The sequence below is a fragment of the Chelonoidis abingdonii genome, chromosome 5, assembly GCF_003597395.2.
Source record: "Chelonoidis abingdonii isolate Lonesome George chromosome 5, CheloAbing_2.0, whole genome shotgun sequence".
Lineage (NCBI taxonomy): Eukaryota > Metazoa > Chordata > Testudines > Testudinidae > Chelonoidis > Chelonoidis abingdonii.
In genome coordinates, this window is record NC_133773.1 from 144,052,247 (window position 1) to 144,076,360 (window position 24,114).

A 24,114-nucleotide genomic window follows, 5' to 3' on the forward strand; every position below is an offset into this window, starting at 1 on the left:
TTTTTTGGGGGGGGGGGGGGAGTGGAAGGGGAGGGAGTTTCAGGAAGTAAGCAGCGGCAGTGCTGGGCAGTTTTTATGATCTGTATTACAGTAGCACCAAGAGGCCTTAATCAGGAGCAGGGGACCCCCATTGTGCTCGGGGCTGTACAAAAATAGTACTAAAGATAATCCCTGCCCCTAAAGAGCCTCAGCCCAGATCCTGAATGGTATAACAACGGAAGCTGGGAGCCTAAATCTCTTCGAGCATCTGGCCCTTCCAGCCTCAACAGCACAAAGATGTGAGCAGGGTATAGAACACAAAGCAGGATGAGAAGGGTCACAACAGCTGGAACACAAGGTAGCAATTAGCAGTAATATTTAGGCCACACCAAGAGGCTCTAGCTGAAATCAGGCCCCCACTGTGCAAGATGCTGTGCAAACACCTAGTGAGAGACAGTCCCGGACCACAAAGAGCTTTGGATCTAAGCAAAAATAGTGAGGGTGAGAGAAATTCAATTACCACCATCTCTGCTTTGCACCAGGGGCACTAGAGCAAAGAGCATGACGTGCCCAAGGTCACCAGGAACTGGGCCCACATCTCCTGATCCCCAGTCCAGCGCTCTAACCTCAGACCAGGTCCCCTTCCCTCAAAGAGAGTTGCCGAGAGATGAGTAGGAGGCCACCCTAGCAAAGTACATCCTTGCCCATGAACCATTACAGAGAGCGCGAGTCTCTCTGGCTGACACACACGCGAGTGTAGAGGGACAGAATAACTCATCTCTCAGGCCTAGTGAAACACACACATCTAGGCCCTACTTCCCCATATGGTCCCGGGCTCCATCATGACAGAGGGGCAGCCAAGCTAAATTTGAGAAAGTGACGTAGTGACCCGGTGCATACAGTCACAGCACCACTCAGGTTTGGCCCAGCCCCTCCTCCATTATGACGGGAATGGTCAGGCCAAAACAGGGCGCCCCTCCAAATCTGGACCCAAGGCACATGTCTCTTTTGCCTATGCCTTAATCCAGCCCTGCAGATGGGTGCGCACGGTACATGATAATGCTTACATAGGTGTCATGGTCATAAATCTCCACAACGATGTTGGGGGGGACGTCAGCAACGTTCTGGGGATCCCCAAAGATCTCAATCTCGTAGAAGATGAGAGTCTGGTCCCAGAGAGGATTCAAGGTGTTCTTCACCACCGCTGTCTTCTGGCTTTGGTGGAGGAAGGAGACGATGGCGTATGGATCTGCAGTGAATGGAGGTGGGGAGTTAGGGAAATCACAGAAGTGTAGAGAAGGGCTATGCCTGTCCATACTGGAAATGGGAACAGGAGGAAAGGACAATACAAGGTTCACAGTGCAGCAAAATCAGTGATGAGCCACTGAGTATTACAGTCTTCTAGAAAGCCCTAGGCTGCTCCCATCTCTCCTGGCTCCACAGTGGCCAAAATGCTGCTGGCCAAAGACCTACTGTATATATTGTAGCATTAGCACCTCTCATCCAAGGGTCTGAAAGTACTTTACAGGCACTGAGAACTAACCTGAGGCAGCACAGCACAGCACAGCAGGTTGGGCACCTGATTGGGCATGAGGAGACCTGGGCTCTACCCAGCTCTGCTGCTCACATGAACCTGGGCAAGTCACCACTCCATGCCTCAGTTTCCCCATCTGTAATGATGGTCACCTTCTTTAGTAAGGTGTTTTGAGATCTATGGACGAAAAGTGCTAGGCAGGGGATGCTATTATCTAGCTCCAACAGCTTAAAGGCTCTAACAGTGGCTGCCTACGATAGGAGGTGAGGCTTCAGGTCCCATCGGGGTGAGAAGGTTATTAGCAGCAGGTCTGCCAGCAGAGACATGCGATTTGTGCCTGAGGCCATGGGTTGGCAGAAGTGAAAACGATGCCTGTGTTATGTGGAAGCTCAAATGACCCTTCTGGCTTTAAAATGGACAGGACATTAATGCTGGCTATAAAGATAGAGGTAGGTCTGCGTTTCTCATCCAGTACACCAAGGCTTATAACTCTTTAACAAAGTGGTGAGTCAAACTGCAGCAGCCCCGTGGGGAAGCAGAACAGGCACTAGCTCCCATGTGGGTATGGAGGGGAACCCCTGTCCCACGGAGATTGGGTAAATTGGCATAGGGTAAGATGGTGGCAGTTCTGCCTTCAGAGCTGGGTGGCTGGCCAGCAGCAGCCACTCACTGGCCACCGCAGCGCAGAAGAAAGGCTGGCATGACACGGTTACTTAGCTCTGGAAGGATCTGCACTGATGCCACAAACACTATGTCTGGTGGTATGGAGGTTGTCACAGCCTGAAATATTTTCAAAAGGAGGCCCAGTAAAAAACCCCGGGCTAAGCGCCTAGACTTTCAGAGCACTGACTTTCTTCTTAGAAAGGGCCCCAAAAAGGGACAGAAGGTACCATGGCTGAGCATGCAGGTGACAGACTCTCTAGCATATGGCCTCACCCCTTTGCCGACTGCAGTGCATTGTTGAGAGCAGGGGTGAAGACAAGTCCCACTGTGACCTGCACCCTTTGCCTGATGGACTGGGAGAAGGAGGTAGGAAGTGCCTAGCTGGCCAGACAGCAAGCAAGGCAATTAACACCTGAAACATGTTATTTGACACCACTATAGCACCATCCCTCCCACACAGCTTTACAAAGTCCATATTCCAAACGTTCCCCCTGAAATGCAGCCAGCTCTGTGGAAACGCCTCCCAGTCATCAACTGTGCCATGGGAATACAACAGGGAAGAGTATTTTGGCTAAGAGATTCTCAACCTCCATGGAAAGCAGAGCAGGACGAGTGCCTTTTAAGGCCTCACCTGTAAAAACTTAGTGCAAACATTATTATTCATTATCTGGTAGCACTGAGATCCCAGCCACTGCTTGACCACGCATACAACAAAAAAGACAGCCCCTGCCCCCAAAAGCTCATGATCTAACTTGCTTGCAAATCAATGTATCTACCTCAAAAGAACTGAGTAAGCACCCCAGTGAATCCAACCCAGAGAGGCAGGGAGCGACAGCTTTCTAAGCCCACGGCCTCACCCACTCACCCACCAGAAAGCCAGGGGAGGATGAAGTAGCGCTGTGTCTTCTGTACTCTCTCCCACGCGCTCCTTGGGTATTTTGTTGAATTCCCAACTGATGCAGCTGTGTTTAATGAGCTGGGCTGTTTGGGATGCCACGGACTACACTACAGCATGGGCAGAACCTTTTCCACTTCTGCACTTTTTTCCAGGATGAGGAAGGCAGCAGAATCCATTACAATAAACAAAAAAACATGTGTTTGGGCCTGGGTTTTTTAAAAAAGGGGGGGGGCACAAAGGGGGGAATTGTCTTTATAAAGCTCTTTTGTTTAGACCCTTGTGTGTGTAGCAGGGTTTATTTTGTAACCGTGTAAAGCAGCCTTAATGAACTATGCTTTCTTAAAGCAAGCAAGATCTTAAATCCGTTCTGTAACATTTTGTTGCTCGTGTTGTCTTTGGCTGTGTTTTTCCAAAGGAAGGGACTCCCTCTCTCCCCAGCCAATCCAGAGACACGAAATCACCCCTCTCAAAGCTGGTCTCAGTTTTATTTTAAACAACAAACTCATTGTGGAGGCAGAGAGGAGAAAAGATTTGGGTGGACTCAGACACTATTTGATTGTTCACTCTTTCCCACCTCTCCCCCCTGTTTCAAAATAAAGGGTGAAATAACACCAAACATCTCCACCCTTCCCCCTACCAGAGTCAAATGAGTGAGAAAGCTGCAAAAGGAACAGAAGGAATATGTTGGTGGCTCAGTGTGGGGCGACAGCAGCCTTCTGGCTTCTAAAGCTACTAGATAACCCAGTTTTGCATCTTAATACAAAGGCATGAGTGTTTCTTATCTAATGCATCCGACTAAGTGGGTATTTACCCATAAAAGCTCATGCTCCAAAACGTCTGTTAGTCTATAAGGTGCCACAGGACTCTTTGCTGCTTTTACAGATCCAGACTAACACGGCTACCACTCTGATTCTTGTCTAATGGTGAGCACTGGGTGTCAAGACTCCTGGGTTCTATTTTTAACACTACTGTTGTATAAATACATAGGAAGAGACAGTCCCTACCCTGAAGAACTTACAATCTAAATAGGTAAGACAAAGAAGGATTTTCACCACTACTGTACAAGATAGCTGCAGCACAGAGAAATTAATATCACACAGAGAAATCAGAAAAATTGAGCACAGATCTTCTGAATAATAGCCCAGTATCTTAACCTCAAAACCATCAGACATCAGTTCGGTGCAGCTAATTGCCATGAGGCCGACAGGGTCCAAAGCCAGTGATTCAGTTGTCACCATTAAAAAGTCAATATTTTCTATAGGTTACTGCACAGTGTCTGTGAAATACTGTAAGTTATTGCCTACTCTAAATATAGGGGTAAGCAGTGGTATCTCAAATCTAACTGACTTTGCCTCTGTAACTTCTCTTTGTGATAAGCTCAGCTCAGAGGATGCTGTCACCCTAAAACAACATTACAAAAAAACTGCAGATCACTGTAGTTGCAAAGTCAAGCATGCAAAAGTTAAGACATGCCAGGATTAAAGCTGCCTGTGCATTGTGGGGGAGAAGGGTATTGGGAGCACAGGAGAGTCTCTGAGCTCCCATACCAAAGTCACAGCCCTGTGCTGGAGCATGCTTTCAGTCAGCTGGAATCTTCAGAGAATTCAGCTGCTAAACTCTAACAAGTCTCTACTGAGCACATGCAAACGGAGACTTATAACTCAGCCATATTTGGGTGTATGATCACGGAGATGGCTGACAGCACATCCCTGATACCATGACGATCTCTTGGCAAATCTCAAGTCCTTGCCCCCAAAACTTGGGAGCATCTCCATGAAATGGTCATTAAAAAAAACCCAAACTGTAACATGCCTCTCTTTCCCTAACCTTGTTCTCGAAAAAAAAAAAAAAAATTTGCAGAAACTTTCCAAAAACAAAAAAATCAGCCTCAGGCAGACATCCAGCATGGAAAATCTCAGCCAAAACTGTTAAAATTTGGCAAATTTATAAGCAACTGAAAAAAGGGCCTTGTAATGGGAAGTGTTGGGCAACCTTCATGAGAGTCCGTGCTACCAGCTCCGCTGAGAATACAGACAAGTGTTTATTATCATATAAAATGCTCCATATTTCTCGGGATATAAAACATCACTCATCTGGTTTCTAGTTGAGATGAAATCTTTCATGGTAGGCACGTTTTAACAGAATTAAAAGGACAGGATACAGATGCTCTTCATCCCCTGAAAATCTGGTTTGAGTGCCAGCTCCTTTAAGAAACACTCCATGCCTTTAAATTCCCCCACCCCCTCTCCGAAGTTTCCAGGGTGGATGGACTGCTCTGATTTAGTGTTTGGTAGTGAAAATAAATACTAAATATTTTATAGATGTGCCAGTGTCAGGTATTTTCTTTTCCAACTGGCTTTTCACTCAATTCTTTCATTCACAATAAACACGATGCGAGCCGGGCCTCCCCCTTCAGAAAGGTTCTTTGGTTCACAACAAGCCCTAGACCTTAAACTCCCTGTTTCTTTGTGGGAGGGAAGAGGATGGTTGGAGGGAAAGGAGCAGAGAAGGGATTCAGGGGTTAAGTGGGGAATGGAAAAAGTGATGTTCTTCCTTCATCTCACTTCAATCTGAGCTTATTTTGTATAGGAGCTGGTGTTTTGTTAACATTCAAGTTACCAGGCCAGACTTCCAGAAGGAATTCCCTTTCAGATCTCCCTCAACTCTTTTCAACAAACAAAAAGAAAGAAAGAAAAAGGAAGATGGACGGAAGAGGAGAAAGCCAAGATGCCAATATCCCTGCCCGTTATGAAAGATGGGGCCTAGCTGAGTTGCCAACCCTCCAGGGTTGGCCTGGAGTCTCCAGGAATCAAAGATTAATCTTTAATTAAAGATTATGTCATGTGATGAAATCTCCAGGAATATGTCCAACCAGAAGTGGCAACCCTAGGCCTAGCGCAGCTCCCATGATACATTAACAAAAAGGGCATGGCACTTCTCTGGAGAGACCATCAGCAGGTCTCAGGTTGGTGTCAGCAGCTTTTAGGGGCTTCCTGTTAGCACCGAGAACGCTGTGCTACATCCCTTTTGAACGAACGCCGCCCATGAGGGGCAGGCTGCCTGCATGTGCTCTACGGTCATGTGCCAGGATTAGATGTGCTCTGTTACCATCCTGTGCCTCCTTCTCCCCTCCTCGTTCTTCTCATGCAGCCATAATGGAGACAGAGTCATTTCCGACCCACAGTGGGCTGCGGGCGAGGGTCAAAATTCTGCTCCTGTTTACACGACTGTCAATCCAGCTAGTCCAATTAATGCAGGCGTCACAGGCTCTCTCCCACTCTGGGGTCCCTTAGAGTCTTGGACGCTTCCTGCTTGTCAACACCTCTGGGCGTTTTGTTTTATTGATCTTACCACCATCAAATCCTCAGCACAATCCTTGTGCAGCATGTCTAACTATAGCGTCCTTCGACCCTCAGCCCTCCCTCCAGGGAGCAGGAGCACTCTTCGCAGACAAAGACCTAGCCTCTGCTAGCACTTCCTTGCACATCCTTACTGTGCTTTTAATTAGCCTCCCCAGCTGGTGGGATAATTAGCTCCTTAGCTCACTGACCCCCGTCTGCTTCGGCAATTAAGTACTCTCCACCTCCATCAAGCCTTTCCTTGTGGACCTAACTATTGCTGAAGTGGTCAGCATGCTGGGTCAGCTACTGGCTCTCAGCACTCTGTCCCGCCGGGGTAAATAAAATGAGAAATTGGCAAATTGCTGAGTGCAACTCGCTGCTGAGAGGCTGATATAAAGGGCTGGGCTGTGATCTCTGTTACCTTGGTGGTAACTCCACTGAAGCTAATTGAATTTCTCTGGATTTGCACTGGCCAACATCTCTGAGAACAGCATCTGGTCCCTGGGGCATCCCGGAGAGGCTTCCTGCTACCAGACAGCTGCCTGGTTCACTCAGCAGCTACTCCAGCTGCAGGCATCATGACAGCCTCCTCAGCAGGACGACGCCGAGAGACTCTTACAAGACTCTTACTCTTGTTCTCTCTGCGCCACTCCACCGTTGCTTTTGGTGTGGCGATAACCAGGGGCTGCGTGCGTCCAGCCCAACTGTTTTCCTAACTTTTCCTCTGCCTGGTTTTACCTCTCGTCCCCTCACTGTTCTTGGCCTCGGTGACAGCTTGTGGCAGTGAGTTCCACAGTCTAATTATACCCTGTGAGAGGTCAGTATCATTTCTCCTGTCTTACAGATGGAGTGTACTGAGCCACAGAGAGGGTAGGTGACTTACCTGAGATTATGCAGTAAGTAAGTGGCACCACTGGACTCAGACTTCTGGGGAAAAGTCCAAAGAGCCAAGTTCTCTGCTTCTGCCGGGATCATCTGAGATGGGAGTTTGTGGTCTGTTCAAAAGAGCTCCAAGACCCATGAAACTCCTCTCAGAGTTTCCTCTGTAGACTCACCACAGACATTGGCCAGATCCACATGAAACACTGAAAGGCTCCAACCTCCATATCCTGCATACCTGTCAGTCCTCCCAGACAAACAAGCCCCTCAGTGGGCATTCCACATTTTCACTTCTGTAAAGGCTGAGGCTCTGCTCTTCTTCAATAGCTGCTTATTACTGCATATAGGACATCCCAGCTGAGAGTCCCAAAATATGTGGCAAGCATCACATGGGAATCACCAGGCTGGATCAGCCCTGAGGTCCATCTGCTCCAGTATCCCATCTCTTACAGAGGCCAGCAGCAGATGCTGCAGAGGAAGGTGTGATTAAACTCACTGCAGCAGATGTTAGATCATCTGCCCCCATGAAGGCCTCATCTTGATCCCTAATAGATAGAGATCAGCTTAAATCCTGAAGCAGCAGGATTTCAAAAACACTGGCATCAACTGTTATACTCTGGATGGTCTTGTTATCCATATAAATGACCAGTCTCTCATGGAGTCTTGCTACATGGCATCCAGTAGCAGTGAGTTCCACCATCTAATTGTGCCTCACCAGACCCCAGGGGTGGGTCAGTATCATTGTTCTCATTTACAGATGGGTAAGCTAAATAACAAAGGAGGGAAGTGACTTGCCCAAGGTCACACAGCAGATAAATAGCAGAGCTGGCGAGAGAACCCAGGCATCCTGCTCTCCAGTCCCTACTTCATAGAATCATAGAATAGAATCACAGAATCATAGAATATCAGGGTTGTAAGGGACCTCAGGCGGTATCTAGTCCAACCCCCTGCTCAAAGCAGGGCCAATCCCCAACTAAATCATCCCAGCCAGGGCTTTGTCAAGTCTGACCCTAAAAACCTCTAAAAAAAGGAGATTCCACCACCTCCCTAAGTTAGCCCATTCCACTGCTTCACCTACTTCCTCCTTAAAAAGTTTTTTCTAATATACAACCTATACCTCCCCCACTGCAACTTGAGACCATTACTCCTTGTTCTGCAATCTGGTACCACTGAGAACAGCCTAGATCAGTGGTTCCCAAACTGGGGTTCATGAAATGCTACAGGGGGTTCTCGGGAAAAAATTCTCTAATGGCAGACAGAGCCGCCCCTAGGGAACCCGGGCAGCATAGGCTGGCAGCCTGGAGCCCCTGGACTTCCAAGAGCTAAGCAGATCAAAGCAAGTATCTCTATCAATGTGAGGAGATTTAAACTTCAAGACTCCTTATTAGAAATGGAAAGGGAGGTGGATATTTTTTGCTGTTTTAAAAATTAAATAGGCAGCTAGTATTGTTTTTAAAATTATTAAGAAGAACAAGTTTAGGCTTTGTTGTAACACGCGTTGTTTGCCTGGACTGCTCAAGACCTGAATGCTTGTGTAGGAGGAACTTTGAGTTGACTTCTTAAATCCCTTCATGCTGTTTCACATCTGATACTCCCTGATGACACACAGGAGCCTTGTCTTCTAACAGGCTTATTCAAAGTGATACAAGCTACGAAAGTGAGATCTTGGAAGTGTTGCCATTTTCATAAAGTAATAAAAATACTGGAATGATAAATAATAAATACAGGTCTGTCACATCTTAGGCGCATTTAACATGAGCGATTTCAGCTTTATGTGGTCGGCAAAAACAAGGAAAAAGACAAAAAAAAAAAGAGAAAAATAATAATTTAAATACTGTTTCTGTAGTGCGGGCGATTCCTCCCGCCATTACACTCAATGTAATTTTGATTATACGTGATTTTCACTTTATGCGCTGACTATGGAACGTAATCCCAGCATAAGAGGAGACAGACCTGTAATAGTGTGTAGTAAGCATGTCATAAAAACAAATTTTATATTTCCAAGATCACTGATTTTATAAATTTATACTAAGTAAAAGAGAAAATCCCTGGAAATATTTATTATTGGGGGGGTTCACGACACTTGACATTTTAGTGCGGGATTCAAGGTTGTTTAAGGTTTGGGATCCACTGGTTGTCCATCCTTTTTTTGACCCCGCTTTTCAGGCAGTTGAACGCAGCTTCAAATCCCTCTTTTACTGCTTCTTCGGACTCATATCCCAGTTCCCTCAGCCTGTCCTCACAGTATGTGCTCCAGCCCCTCATCCTTTTGTTTGCCCTCCGCTGGACTCTTTCCATTTTTCCGACATCCTTTTGTCGTGTGGGCCAAAATGGCCGCGTACTCCAGATGAGGCCTTCACCATCCGTCGAGTCGGGAATGACTCACGTCCGTCGATCGTGGGCTGCCCCTACTTCTACGTCCATGCAGTTGCCTTCTTGCAACACGGGCCCACTGTTTGATCTCTTATCCAGTTTTCTCCACTGGTACCTTAGGCCCTGTCTTGCAGGCTGCTGTCTCGCCTTCGTCCTGTCTGTCGCGTGCATTGGATATCTCTCTCTTCCTAGTCTGTAGCAGTGCATGGGATTCTTCCATCCTAAGTGCAGGACTCTGCACTTGTCCTTGTTGAACCTATCAGATTTCTTTTGGCCAAATCCTCTAATTTGTCTAGGTCCTCTGTATCTTATCCCTATCCTCCAGTGTATCTACCACTCCTCCCAGTTTAGTGTCATCTGCAAACTTGCTGAGAAGGCAATCCACGCCATCCTCCAGATTATTAATGAAGATATTGAACAAAACCAGCCCCAGCACTGACCCTTGGGGCACTCCACTTGATACTGGCTGCCAGCTAGACATGGAGCCGTTGATCGCTACCCATTGAGCCCGACGATCTAGCCAGCTTTTTATCCACGTTATAGTCTTTTCATCCAGCCCATACTACTTTAACTTGCTGGCAAGAATACTGTGGGAGACCATATCAAAAGCTTTGCTAAAGTCAAGGAATAACACATCCACTGCTTTCCCCTTATCCACAGAGCCAGTTATCTCCTCATAGAAGGCAATTAGGTTAGTCAGGCATGACTTGCCCTTGGTGAATCCATGCTGACTGTTTAAAGAGAGTGATTCACTCACTTTTGACTCCATGTCGTGTGAGGCTATAAACACAGAGCTATGCTTTAAGTAGCAGCTAGAGAACTCCCTGACGAAGAAACGTCTCTGTTTATTAAATTCTCCACTCCAACCAGGAACTCTATCAGCCACCACTGGAAGAGGAAAAGGCTTTAGAGGAATATGCTAAGCCTAAACTGACCTTTTTCTGGCAGCAATTCCAGCATCTGCCAGCCAACTTCAGCGAATCAGAGACGAGCAACTAAAGGATGAGACCTGCCAGAAACTGACTCACCTCTGCCAAAGAGGCTGGGGTTGAAGGAGTCAGCTGCCAACAGACTTGCTACCGTCAAAATGACCTTCACATGACCAATGGATGGCTGCTGCGAGGATGGTGCATTCTTATCCTCGCAGTACTTCAGAAAGAGATCCTCTCCAAATCCATGAGGGACAACACGGTATAAACAAGTGCAGGTCAAGAGCCCAAGAATCTATATGGTGGCCCCGTCTGAGTAGGCAAATTCAGACCTTAGTAGAGGGCTGCAAGGGCAAGATAGGTAACAAGTGGGGGAAACAATCACCAGGACCGATACTCTCCACAGAACTACTGACAGACCTTGGCAGCGACTAGCCAGAGTTGTGTTTCTGTAAAGGACACACCTACTTTATCATAGTTGATTACTTTTCCAGGCATATTGACTTAGCTTTACTTAAACAGACCTCACTGGCAGAGGTCATCCAGAAACTAAAGTCAATGTTTGCAAGACATGGAATTTCTGAAGCCCTTAGAGCTGATAACGAGCTTCAGTTTACCTCTGAAACATTCCCAGTATTTGCAGAGAACTTGGATTTTGAACATCACACTAGTAGCCCATATTACCCCCAGAGCAATGAGGAGGTGGAGAGAGCAGGGCAGACTTGAAAAGGATGTCTGCAAAAATCAGTGGACCTGTATAAAGCACTCCTAGTATATCGGCCAACACCACTTGCGTCTGGACTATCTCCAGCAGAACTTCTAATGGGAAGATGAGTAAGGGTGTCTTCACCTGTGGCACCAATACAGCTTAGTTCTAAGTGGCCTGTTCTGAAGGAATTTTGAAAACTGGGGGCGGAAATAAAATGTGTCAATCCCAAAATTTCAGTGTTCCACACAGAACAAAAGCGCTGCTTGAACTGAGAGCAGGACACAAAGTTTGGCTGAAAAGCTCTCAGACAATTGGAGCTATTTAGAACCTGGCAGACACTCCCAGTTCCTACCTAGTGGAGACTCCAAAAGGACTTCGGATTCCTCTTCAGTATTTCCCAACACAACAAAGAAGAGATCTGGGACCTACGCTGTGAGGAAGTGAGCCCAGTCCAGAGAAAACTCTAAGCACAATCTTAATACAAGTGAGTAAATGATCTGGAAGACTGACCAGACCCGTGCAAAGTCTTGATCTTTAGAATACTGCTCCGGTCTATGTAAATACCAATGATAAGGGGACATGGCAGTGTAAATAGTTTTAAGGAATCTGACGTTTATTTTGGACTCTTATGTGCATATGCTTTGGTTTATAATTTAAGTTTCAATCGTTTATTATAAAGCCCAGGAGGTGTGAAGTGGTTACAGAGTTCCTGGTCTTGTACAGTTACCGGAGAGGATCAGGATGTGTTGCAGCGGGGAGCTTAAACATAGGAACTTCCTGATGAGGGAGTTCTCTCGTTGCTGCTTCCATGGCTCTTTGTGCTTATGTCCTCACATTTCAGAACCATACTAGATCACAGGATGCGGGAAGCAGAAATGAGGAGCACCCAAATCAGAGCCTCATTTAGACTGGGGAGGATCAAGCGTAAACCCATGTCTGCGCAGAAATGCTGTATCCTTTCATTTCCTCCATGCACATTGGGGAGCATGACACTAATTACTGGTCAGGGCAGAGGGGGCTATCACCAGCTCTCAATTTTATTTGCGTTCTCATGTAGACTTCTATCCACGCTGGTGCAGGCACACACACAGGGCCTGGCAGAATCAAGGTAACGCTGCTTTATACACCCCTGTCTTTGTTTCTTTTTGAAGCCACCGAGCTCTCAGCTCTCCAGCTGTGCCGCAGGCTTTCAACATCAGCCTGCATCTGTGATCAGGGACCATTAGCAAGCAAACGTCACATGACTCAGGAGTGACCCGGGTCGACTGTGGTTTCTGGCTTTCTCACAGAAGAGTTCTTGAAAGTCTGACTCCTTTTCTGATGGGAATCAGGCTACTCCCTGCTGCATCTGTCTTCTGTTGCACAGCAGCACAAACCCCCTTTTATTTCAATCTGTACCAACAATTACCCATAGAGCACTGAAGTCTGCCTGATGAATCCCTGGTCTAAGCTACCAAGGAAATTAAATTGTGTGCCCATATGAGCACCTGTGCTTACCCGAAAAACTGTCCTTGTCCATGGCAATCAGATCCCGAGCTTGGTATATGTAGCAACGCAGGTGGTATCTGCTTCCATCTTTATTGAGAAACGGAGAGAAAAAAGCATTCAGTTCTGCACTGCTGAAGTGCTGGAAAATCTATGATAATTACACAAGGGATTTGAATGTTTTCTTGGACCCCGGGTGTCAGGTCTCGGACCTAAGGAAGCCAATCAAGAGTAGTGCTATTCACAGCAATGGAGTTACTCCAGATTTACATTCGAGGGGAATCTGGCCTGCCTATTGTATATTATCTGGTGCATGGTCCAGTCTAGCCTTTGAGTTGTGAAAACCCTATTTTTGGTCCTACTACAGTCGCATGGGAAATGCACCAGCTCCCTGCACTGTCCTGATGTACCACACATTGACGCTCATTGGGGCAAATCTTGTCTCCAGTATTCAGCCTTAGGAGCTGGGCTGTGTACCTGCAGGGAGCAGAAGGCTATGTTCCATAGAGGGATCCTCTCCCCTAAGGCCCCAGAGCTGGTTGCACATCACGCACATCCTGCAAGTCAGTGCATCCACCTAGCTGTGGATGCAATGACATAAGTCCTCCCCATCCCCATTCCCTTTGCTGTTCCCAGCTTTTTCACCAAACAAAAACATCCTTCCAGGCACAGGACCCCTGTGTGGCAGAGGCTCTGTCATGAACATTCCAGTAGGGGGCACCATAGCAGCACTTGACACTGAACAACTCGGCAGACGTTTATAGACTCTAAGGCCAAAAGAGACCCCTGTGGTCACCTCGTCCGACCACCTGCAGAGCACAGGACTCGCCAAAATAATTCCTGTTTCAACTAGAACAGATCTTCTAGAGAAACATCCAATCTTGATCGAAAAATTGCCAGTGATGGAGAATCTACCTCTTAGTAAGTTGTTCCAACTTGTTAATTACTCTCACTGTTAAAAATATACCCTTTATTTCCAGTCTGACTTTGTCTAGCTTCGACTTCCAGCCATTGAACCATGTTAGATCTTTGTCTGCTAGACCGAAGAGCCCATTGTTAAATATTTGCTCCTCATGCAGGTATTTATAGGCTGTGATCAAATCACCCCTTTATCTTCTTTTTGTTAAGCTAAATAGTTTGAGTTCTTTGATTCTATCACCATAAGGCAAGTTTCTAAGCCTTGAATCATTCTTGTGACTCTTCTCTGAACTCTTTCCAGTTCATCAACACTCTTTAGTTGTGGGCACCACAGCTGGACACAGGATTCCAGCAGCAGTTGCCAAATAGAGAGGTAAGATAATCACTCTACTTCTACACGCGATTCCCCTGTTTACACATCCAAGGATTCCACTGGACCTTTGGCTTCAGCGTTGCACCGGGAGCTCACGTTCAGCTGACAAGAAACTTTTTTGAAATCTCAAAATTTTTCCCAGTTTCTCATCTAGATCCACTTTCAGCATCTTTACAGCAAGCTTCAGGATCACAGAAGCACAGAAACATCAGACTGGAAGGGATCTCAAGGAGTCATCTATCCCAGCCTCCCATGCTGAGGCAGGACCAAGTGACCCTAAACTATCCCTGCCAGCTGTTTGTCCAACCTGTTCTTTAAAACCTTCAACGATGGGGATTCCACAACCTGCCTTGGAGGTCTTGCTGTCATGATGAATATCTAGGCCTCATCTATACTACAAATATTAACAGCTACACCAGCAGAGCCCCCTAGTGCGCACACAGTGTATGCTGACAGAAGGAGTTTTTTTGCCAGCTTAATACCCCCACTACACTGAAAGACATTATCTGAGCTGACAGAAACACTCTTTTGTTGACATAATTGCATCTACAGTGAGGGGTTGAGGTTTCCTGGCATCTATGTCACCAGAGTGTGAGTGGTTTTTTTAACACCCTGACTGACATAGCTGGGCCAACATCACTTTGTAGTGTAGACGTAGACCTGGCCCTGGGCACTTTTTAACAATGTGGATCCTGATCTTATTAACCGTTATATAAACAAATCTACATTCAATCCCAACCTTTTCTTTTTGATCTGCTTCCTCTGGTGCCTCAACTCATCCTGACAGCGGGGAGTCCCCAGAGAGCAGATATTACACCACAAAAACAAAAAAGTTCCATCCGTGCCTCAATATTGTACATCATGGAAAGAGGATCTTGCTTAGATAAACACATATGATACACCAGCATGTGGGACACACCTACGTCGAGGCCCAATCAAGACTGCTGCATTGCTCTGCTCAGGATGGAAATGAGCTGAACATTCAGACACTGGGGAACGGACATGAGGTAAACTGCGATATTTAGTGTGAAATTTACCCCTGTGCAGAGAGACAAGCACGAAGACCAGGCACCCTCTGGGCTTCACTGGATCTCAGGTGGTGCCTGGGCCTTGTGAATGTCACCCATGGATCCAAGATGACTTACAATCAAATAGGCAGGAGATGGTGGGTCTGTTGACGCCGAAGCTCAAGGTTGAAACCGATTTGCCATCATCGCTCTTGTCGTCTGTCACGCCTCCCTGAAGGAGAAATAGACGTAACATGAGTCCCGCAGAGCCCAGCATTTGAATAACCCTCTGTTGGATGCAGGGCAGTCCCTAGAGAGGTGCGGGGCCCGAGACGTAGGCACCGAGTTTCTAATTGGGTGGGCTCCACCCCCACTCCCACTCCACCCTTTCCCTCAAGGCCCCACTCACGCCCTCCTTCATTGCTCCATGAGCTTACAATCTAAATAGACCAGAGGTAGGAAGGAAAATGACTTGCTCAAGGTCCCAGAGCAAATCAGTGTTAGAGCCAGAAACAGATCCCAGGTCAACTGAGATGCAATCCAACACCTTAGCCCCTGGACAATGCTGCCTCTCTGACTTCCTGCATGTCACTATCCTGCAGGCCACAATTACTTCAAACTCGACGGCTAAAGCAGGGATAGAACCCAGATTCTCTTATTTCTGGCACACCAACCCCAACTCTTGAGCAAACAGAAAATCGCAGATGGCTGTATAAGGCCTGCAATACACAGATGAGCAGCTCTGACCCCATCCACCAGAGCCCAGTGCATCACAATGTCATTGTACAACCCCGGAAAAAAGGAATGCGCGTCAGCGGCCCTTCAGTCGCATTGTTCTGTTTGAAAGATCTCACCGCACGGGTAGTTAAAGTGTTTTCACTAAGTCCCCTTGTGAGTAAAATTAATGGAGTATAAATTTTGGTAATGGTGATACAGATGGTGTCAAACGCAGTGAAATACTCCACTCGCCACTTGAAAGGATCCTCGCATAACCTGGGCCAATGCTTTTTCCTCTTCTTGTTTTTGCGTGGGCGCACTGGCCCTTTATCACCTCCTAATTGCCATATGTGACTTGAAATACTTAGTTGCAGGAAATGGTGCATAAAGATAACTTCCTGGCTAGCATCAATGGGATCTTTAAATATTTCCAATTATCAAATGTTTGGGAAAGACGGGAGGGGGATATTTGAAAATAGGGCTGAATGGATTTTCCAGAACCATGGGCTGCCCGGGCCCAAAAATGTGTCAAAGAACTTAGGTGGTCTGCAGAGCTCATTCTGCTTTCCCAAAAGCTCCAGGGCAGGAATAGTAATTACCAGGGCATTGTCTGCCGAGGAAGCGTTGCGGTTTGCAGTGCTATGTATTTGCAATAATTAGGTCATGCAGAGTTTTTAAAAGCTTACCTCCTTTTCTTTCCCTTTTACCCCCCACCCCCATGTCTCTCAATTCCCCTCCCCAGCCAGGTTTCCTTAGCATAGAGAAAAACCCACAGCCCCAGCCTGTGTCTAAGGAATTTGCCAGGAACTGAATAGTTCCACTATTTTTATGACCTTTTCACCAAACATGCAGGACGGCCTGGCACATGTCCTGCCGTTCGAAAGCTACACACTGCAGAAGTTCCCAATCCACATAGCGCTGTTCCGCGGCCATACTGGGGAACAGAATCTGCCCCCAGCCCTGCTCTGTTCCAGGGATGTAGCAGGCACTGAGCCAAGCAAGGTCTGCAGCAGGGCAGGGGGGACCAGGGAGCTCACATAGGAAGGGCAAGCTCTGTGCAAATGGCAAAAGAGGTCCTCTGTACCCCGACACAGGGAGAAGGGTTTGGTGTGGGTCAGAGGAGGGACACGGCCCTGGGCTTGATCCAATGGAAAGACACCTTAAGAATGAATGCGCTTGCTTAGGAAGAGCAGTAACTTAACTGTGGGTAACTAGGCTATTATTAGCCTTTGAGGAAGGAAGGCAAAGCCAAGCAGCTGAGGCAGTTTGTGTTGCTGGGGAATTCACAGTGTAGGCAGGGAACTGTGCAGCCTGGAAAAACCCCAGTTTGGAGGGAGAGAGACACATGTTTCCACCCAGGAAAGGTGATAGCTGGGGAACCAGAAGCCTGAAAATGGATCCCCTTGCTGGAGGACAGAGACAGGGAATAAAGGTGCTGCTGCTCTGAACCGTGGCAAATCAAACTTGTAATCTCGTCAAAAACAGGTACCAAGGTCGTTTGACAGGATTTATTTTCCATAAACCCATGTTGATTGGCATTAATTATATTACCCTCCTTTAATTCGTTATTAATCATGTATTAGCCACTCCATTATCTGGCCTGAGATAGAGGTCAGACTGACAGGCCTGTAATTACCCGGGTCACTCTGTTTACCCTCTTTAAATACTGGCACAACACTAACTTTCTTCCAGTCTTCTGGAACTTCCCTGGGGCTCCAAGACATATTGAAAATCAGCATTAACAGTCCAGTGAGCGCCGCAGCCAGCTCTTCTAAAACTCTTGAGTGCAAATTAACCAGATCTGCTGATTTTAAAATGTCTGACATTACTAGTTGGTTTTTAACACCCTCCAAGAGATACTGGTAGAATGGAAAGAGTGTTATCATATGATATGACATCATCATCACAGAAGCACTGGAGAATATACGCTGTAGTTCTGCATTGAACAATGCGATATAGGCCCAGGGCGGCAAAGCATTGGGTAGGACTCACCAGGCCTTTTCCATCACTAAATTCATGGGCCTGACCCTCCAGCCTTATTGCGGGTCACATTCCTGTCAACCCTGAAGCCCCATTGCTTTAGACCTGTATAACCCAATTGGAGAGTGGTTCCAGAGAATGGCCTGTAGGGAACAATCCTGCATTGGCTGGGGAGGGAAGGACTGGAATGAGCCAGTTGGCCTTTTTCATCTCTGACTTCTCAGACCCTTGCTGGAGCTTGCAATGGGAGCAGATTCAGGGTGGTTAGTGGGAAATGATACTGTATCAGCAGCCATCAGTTGCTTGGTAAAATGTGCCATCCTCTCTGAATTTGCTTTAATGGTAAGGAGTGGAGGATGCCTAGAAAAATAGGTAAAGAGGCAAACAAGTCCCTAGTCCCCCTGACTGTCCATCATCCCTGCAGACAACGAGCCCACGCTGACGGCATGTATCGTTACTTGTATAATGCACTGGTGAGTCAGCCAATGTAGCCAGTTGAGGGCCTCGGCCACTCAGGGCAAGCGTTCTCTTAGCAGAAGAAGCTTATGGGGCAGCTGCCTTCTTTGCCAAGCTACCAGAGATTGAAGCAGGCACCTCCCCGTGTCACAGCTGGAGGTGCTGAATTAATGTGTAATACAGGGGCCAGGAGGTCTCATAAAGGGATTCTCCCAGTGAGCAGAGTGGCCCAAAGGAGGGTAAGTTTTGCCTCTTAAGGAAACAGCTGGCTCCACTTGTGCTGTGCAAATGTATTTTTCTAAGGCCTTGGCGGAATGTCCTGTTCCTGAGGTGAGTGAGGGGACCTCGTCCCAAGACACGGGTTGCCGTAGGGAGGGCTCCTAAGAACTGCTGAGAAAACAGGCCAGGCCACCCAGAAAAGAGCCCCTTGTGGAGTGGAAAGCAGAGGGGCAAATCCATCGGCGGGAAGATGGATCAGTGCTTTGCGTGAGTGGGAGGCAGCGTCGGACATAGCCTCGCCATGTGACAGGCCCAACGGGAGTCCTCCATCTGTCAGCCTAACTTCCAGGAGGAGAGTGCCAGGGCAGCCAGAAGCCAGCACCATGTGGTGAAATAGTTCCTACAGCGGGAGCATGTGGCCCAGCTCCGGCCAAGAGCACTTTGTGTGGCCGGAGCCGCCGGCCCCAGCACGAGTCTGAGGGGCGCAGAGGTGGAGCGGCCTGCGCCTCTCTTTAATGGCCATCGGAAGTGGTTTGGATGGGTGTGTAGGTGTGAAATAGGAGGCTGTGCATAGAAACTTGTGTGTCGGGGGGTGTTACACAGCGAGAGAGAGGATCCAAGGAAAGCACATTAGTGAGGATACAATCTGGCTCTTCCTGCCTTCTAGCGTAATGAGGCATGTTTCCCTCCTCAGCATGAGGCGGAGGGAGATGGAGTTGCAGTGACTAGTCCTGGCCTCAGCAACAGCTACATGGCCTTTCACAGGCCTCAGGCTCTCGAGCCGTGGCCCGTCAGCCAGCAGTGGCCAGGGGACCACTCCCAGGTAGCCCACAGAGCTGCTTCCATCCCAAAGGCGGAGCAGCTGCCATCTAGACAGAGGCACTTCCTGCAGGTCATCACCTGGTGTGGGTCTGGATTAAGCTATCTGGGGCAAAGGCCCCAGGTGCTATTCCATGCCCTGCGTGGCAGCTTCTTGCCTTTCACCGAGGGGTCGTTCTGCAAGGTAAATTAACCCGGCACCAGAGCTGAAGCAGGAGGCAGAACACAAGCTGCACAGTGAGCTGGAGAGAGCAGAGTGGTGTGGGCTCTGTCTTACTGCGCATGCACACCATGCCCGTCATCTGTCTGTCTAGTGTACTAACGTGGCTTCATCAATAAGCGAGCCACACCCCAGACAAGTGGATGGTGCAGGCCCAGGGGGCTGCGTGGGGAGAAGCCCAGGAGGATTAAAATCCTGAGACTGGTCTCTTTTGGTTTATATCAGTCTGCCAATTTCTGTTATGCAGATGCCACTTTCCTCCTGCTGATTCCCCCTCTTCCACACTGAGATCTGCCTGGAACTCATGGGATTGGCAGACTATGGGGACAACTCCCCCCCTGCCCCACCCAACAAAAGAATAAGCTAGAAACTCCCCAGGATGAAACCAGCCAGGCCCCCCTCCCTGTCTTTGCTCATGGCCCCCTGACTTCAGTGGCACGCTTGTCTGATCGGAAAAGACGGTTACTCACCTTTGTAACTGTTGTTCTTCGAGATGTGTTGCTCATATCCATTCCAGTAGGTGTATGCGCCGCGCGTGCACGTTCGTCGGAGACTTTTACCCTAGCAACTCCGGCGGGCCGGCAGGTCGCCCCCTAGAGTGGCGCCGCCATGGCGGGTGATATATACCCCTGCCGGCCCGTCCGCTCCTGCGTTCACATGCTGGTGTGCGGATCGGAACTTCCTTCCCACCGAAGTCTGCATCTCTAATATCCTTGACACCTCTGTCCTCAAACAACGGGCTGGTGAGTCATCTCTAAGGTTCACTTGGCGGCCATTCACCTTCCAACCAGAGGGATGGCCGCTCGTGTTTCTTCATCCAGTGGTGACTAGGTTCCTAGGGTCTGGAGCGTCTTTACCCCAATATTGCCACCCTGCCCCACCTGGACCTGAACCTGGTTCTGGCCAGACTCATGTCCCCTCCCTTCGAACCTTGGCAACTTGCTCCCTTCTATCTCTCTGGAAACTGCTTTCCTGGTGGCAATCACCTCCGCAAGACGGGTGTCAAGCTCCGGCCCTCACGGTGGATCCCCCGTATACGGTTTTCCACAGGACAAAGTACAGCTGAGACACCCTGCCTTTCTCCCCAAGTGGTCTCGGCCTTTCACGTCAACCAGGAGACTCCTACCTGTCTTCTTCCTGAACCCCATCGTCTCGCAGGGAGCAACAGCTACTCTCATTGGAGTCCGTAGGGCACTCGCCTTTTAGTATAGCAGCGAACCAAGCCGTCCGCACCCCCAACTCTTTGGCCGTAGCCTGACGTGTTAAGGGTTGGCCCATCTCAGTCTCAGATTCCTGTGGGTGACCCTGAATCTGGGCCGGTTATGACTTGCCCAGGCCCTCGGCCACATTGACTGCGCCTCTACCAGCCTCAACCTCACGGCGGCTTCTTGCCCATTGTGCACCATCAGATCGTCGACACGACTGTCCTCCGTCCATACCTTCCTCCACTATGCCTGTCCAGCAGTCAGAGATGACGCGCCTGGCTCTGCCTGGTCACGCTGCAACCTCTCCTCCAACCCCACCCCGAGTAAGGCTTGGGAGAATCACTAACTGGACATGGAATGAGCAATCACTCGAAAAAGAAAACAGTTACTCAACTGTAACTGTTGTTCTTCGATTGTTCTCAATTCCATTCCACACCCGCCCTCTCCCCACTGTCTGAGTAGCCGCAAGAAGAATCTGAGGAGGCGGGCGGCCGCAGGTATATATCACCGCCATGGCGGCCGCACTCTAGGGCACCTGCCGCCCGCCGATGCTAGGTTAAAGTCTCCGACAACGTCACCGCGGCGCATTACACCTACTGAATTGGAATGAGCAACACATCCGAAGAACAAAGTTACAAGGTGGAGTAACCGCTTTTCCATCAGACAAGCGGCCACTGAAGTCAGGGCCTTGAGCAAAACAGGGAAGGGCCTGGCTGTTTCATCCTGGAGTTTACTAGCTTATTCTTTTTTGGTGGGGCAGGGGATTGTCCCATGTCTGCCAATCCATGAGTTCAGGCAAATTCAGTTGGAAGAGGGGATCAGCAGGAGAAAGTGCATCTGACATAACAGAAATGGCCGACTTATAAACCAAAAGGACCAGTCTCAATTTTAATCCTCCCGGCTTCTCCCCACGCAGCCCCTGGGCCTGCCACCAGTTTGGGTGTGTGGCTAGTTAAGGTGTGGGGTCTGGGACCGCCGGGCGTAGTGGTTGTCGTTAGATCGTGGCCTATAAGAATGCCGGTGTGGGTGGGGTGCGGGGGGTTTGCCGAATAGAAGAAAGAACGGTGTCTGGGCGGCGGTGGAGGGAGAAAAGGGCGGAGGGTGTGCTTGGTTTGATTCGGCCGGTCTGGCGTGGGGCTGCTTGGGTTCGTTAAGGGGCTACAGCGGAGCGTGTGCATCCCAGAATGTGTTGGAGCAAGGGGATTGAACAGAGGTCGGCTTGGGGTCTAAGCGCGCAGGAAGCGGGAGTGTGTGGTGTTTTGACACGCTAGCGTAGTGTCTGCCAAGTTTGCTGGTCGTTGGGCAGAGGGAGGGAAAGGGCCGTGGTGTCGGTGGTATGTTAGGTTGGTTGTGAGAATTGGCGGGGCCCAAGAGTCAGGTCTCTGAGGTGTGTTGCGCCGCTCCGCTGGTCCGGCGATGAAGAGAGTGGCGTTTTAGGGGAGGAGGGGGCTGAGAAGGATAGCGTAGCGAGTGAGAGCGTTTTCACCAAGATGGTGGAATGAGGTGGGAAGAGAGAGAGCAGGTGGGCAGATTCCGTAGAAGCATAGGGGCTGTGGGCGCGTGACGACTACAGAGTAGGGTGTGAGTAGAATGCAGGGCTGTATGGTGCAGTCTAACTCTGGGTAGGGAGCGGTTGCTACACGGTGAAGAGGAGGGGCGTAGGCGGGACCGGACGTGGAGAGGTAAGGCGGTCGACTGCGCTCCACCGAACGTTAGTAATCGACCTGCGTGCTTAGAGGTGTAGGCAGCTGTACGGCCGGTGTAGGTGATAGATTGATGCGGTGGTCAGTGGTGACGGGCATGTGGGTTGCGTGTAGGGCAGTGGCGAGAGTGATGTTGGGGCGGGTTTGGCAGAAGCCGAGATCCGGAGATGGGGCGGCAGCGCGACGACTGGCAGGCACATGGCGGGCAGTGCTGCGCGTGGGGTGAAAGCACGAGGTGCATGGTGCCGACGACAGGGACGAGGGGCGGTAGGGTGGGTGGACAAGTGTAAAACGGAGTGATGGATGTAACTGAGGTGGCGTGTAGCATCGGAAGTATAGCTTAGGTCGAAGCGTTAATTTGGGTGTGTAGACGGGGTTGACGCAGGATGGAAGGTGAGGGTGGCAGTGTGCATGCGGCGAGAGACCTGTTAGATGCGTGGGTCAAAGGAGCGGCGGTGCTTTGGCCTTGACCTGGTGCTTCTTGAGGGGGCGAGTCGGAGACGTGGGGCGACGAGCGGTTGCCCGGAGCTCTTGTGTGTGGTTGCCGATAGGTCGTGCGGACGGTGGGGAGGCACTGAGCAGGGGGGATGTTGTAGAGCGAGATGGCTCCGTTGTTCCGGTGAGGGCGGCGTTGGTTTGGGGCTGTAAGTGGGATGGAGTCTTTGGAGGGAAGGGGGTGTGTGGCAAGTGGTTTGGGGAGGAGGTGAACTTAGAATGGTATGATAAAAGATCCGAAGCTCGTCCCCCGGCCCATCGTGGAGTAGTGTGAGTGGCGGGAGTTGTGAGGGCCGGGTGCTGGTACACTAGGGGAAGAGGCTGTGTGCGGACATAGGAAGAAGTAGTTGTGAGGGGGAAGGCAATTTGAGGTACAGGCGCGGGTACTTACGCCAAGCGCCGGAAGGTTGGGGTGCCTTGCTTCGGGCGCCAGGTGTAGGGCTGCATGGGACGCAGCTGGCGCTCGGTAGGTGGGTCCTGTAGTGTGAGCAAGCGTCGCGTGGCAGTGCTCCGGCAGGCGAGTGTTTGGGTTTCGGCGGAGGGGTGGCCCTCTTGCGGGCAGGGATGTCGTCGCCGGAGAGTGTCTGAGTTTGGCCTACGGCGAGCGTCGCGAGCGAGCTGCGCGTGGCAGGAGCGTGGGATGAGGTCTGGTGTGTTGGTGAGGCAGTGAAGAGAGAGGACGAGCAGAGTGCATTGGGAGCGTGTCTCCCTTGCTTGCAGGGTATCCTCAAGCCCGAGCTTCGAGGTAGGAGGCCCCCGGTATCGGTGTGCTAGCTGGCGCCTTTGCCCCGTAGGGAAAACTGGCATTGCCTGGAGGACGAGGGGTACCGGAGGAGCGGGCGGGCGGTATGTACTGAGGGCAGGGGGCGCAGGCAGTAGCGATGGAGGGGAGAGTAGGTAGCCGAGGGAATAGGGAGAGGTTGTAGGTTGGAGGGTGGGAAGGGAGGAGGAGGCCGAGTGGTTGGGGTGAGCGAGGGAAGTGGTGGGTGTTGGCCACATGTGAGGTGCCAGGCAGGCGTGGAGGTTATGGAGGAGAGACGTGCGAGGAGCGGAGAGGTAGGGCATCAGGCGCAGGAAGGGGCTGGCGTCGGGCTGGGCGTGAGAGGCTGACTGATTGACAAGGGCAGCTGTGGGCCGGAGTTTTGTGAGTCGGTCCTGATCCAATGAGATTGGGTCTTGTGGCGGGGTGGAGGTGGGGGGGCAGGAGGTGGG

At 49.7% G+C, this 24,114-nt stretch overlaps 1 protein-coding gene across 1 annotated transcript in view; it reads right to left on the minus strand.

The window, feature by feature from the left end:
• DYSF (dysferlin) overlaps window positions 1-24,114 on the minus strand; it is a 357,128-nt gene that overhangs the window by 111,840 nt on the left and 221,174 nt on the right. Inside the window, exons 34-36 of the mRNA XM_075066758.1 lie at window positions 15,227-15,320; window positions 12,803-12,880; window positions 1,047-1,228 (exon numbers count right to left, since the gene is read on the minus strand). Of these exons, the coding sequence (XP_074922859.1) occupies window positions 1,047-1,228; window positions 12,803-12,880; window positions 15,227-15,320 (354 nt within the window). The remainder of the gene's footprint in view (window positions 1-1,046; window positions 1,229-12,802; window positions 12,881-15,226; window positions 15,321-24,114) is intronic.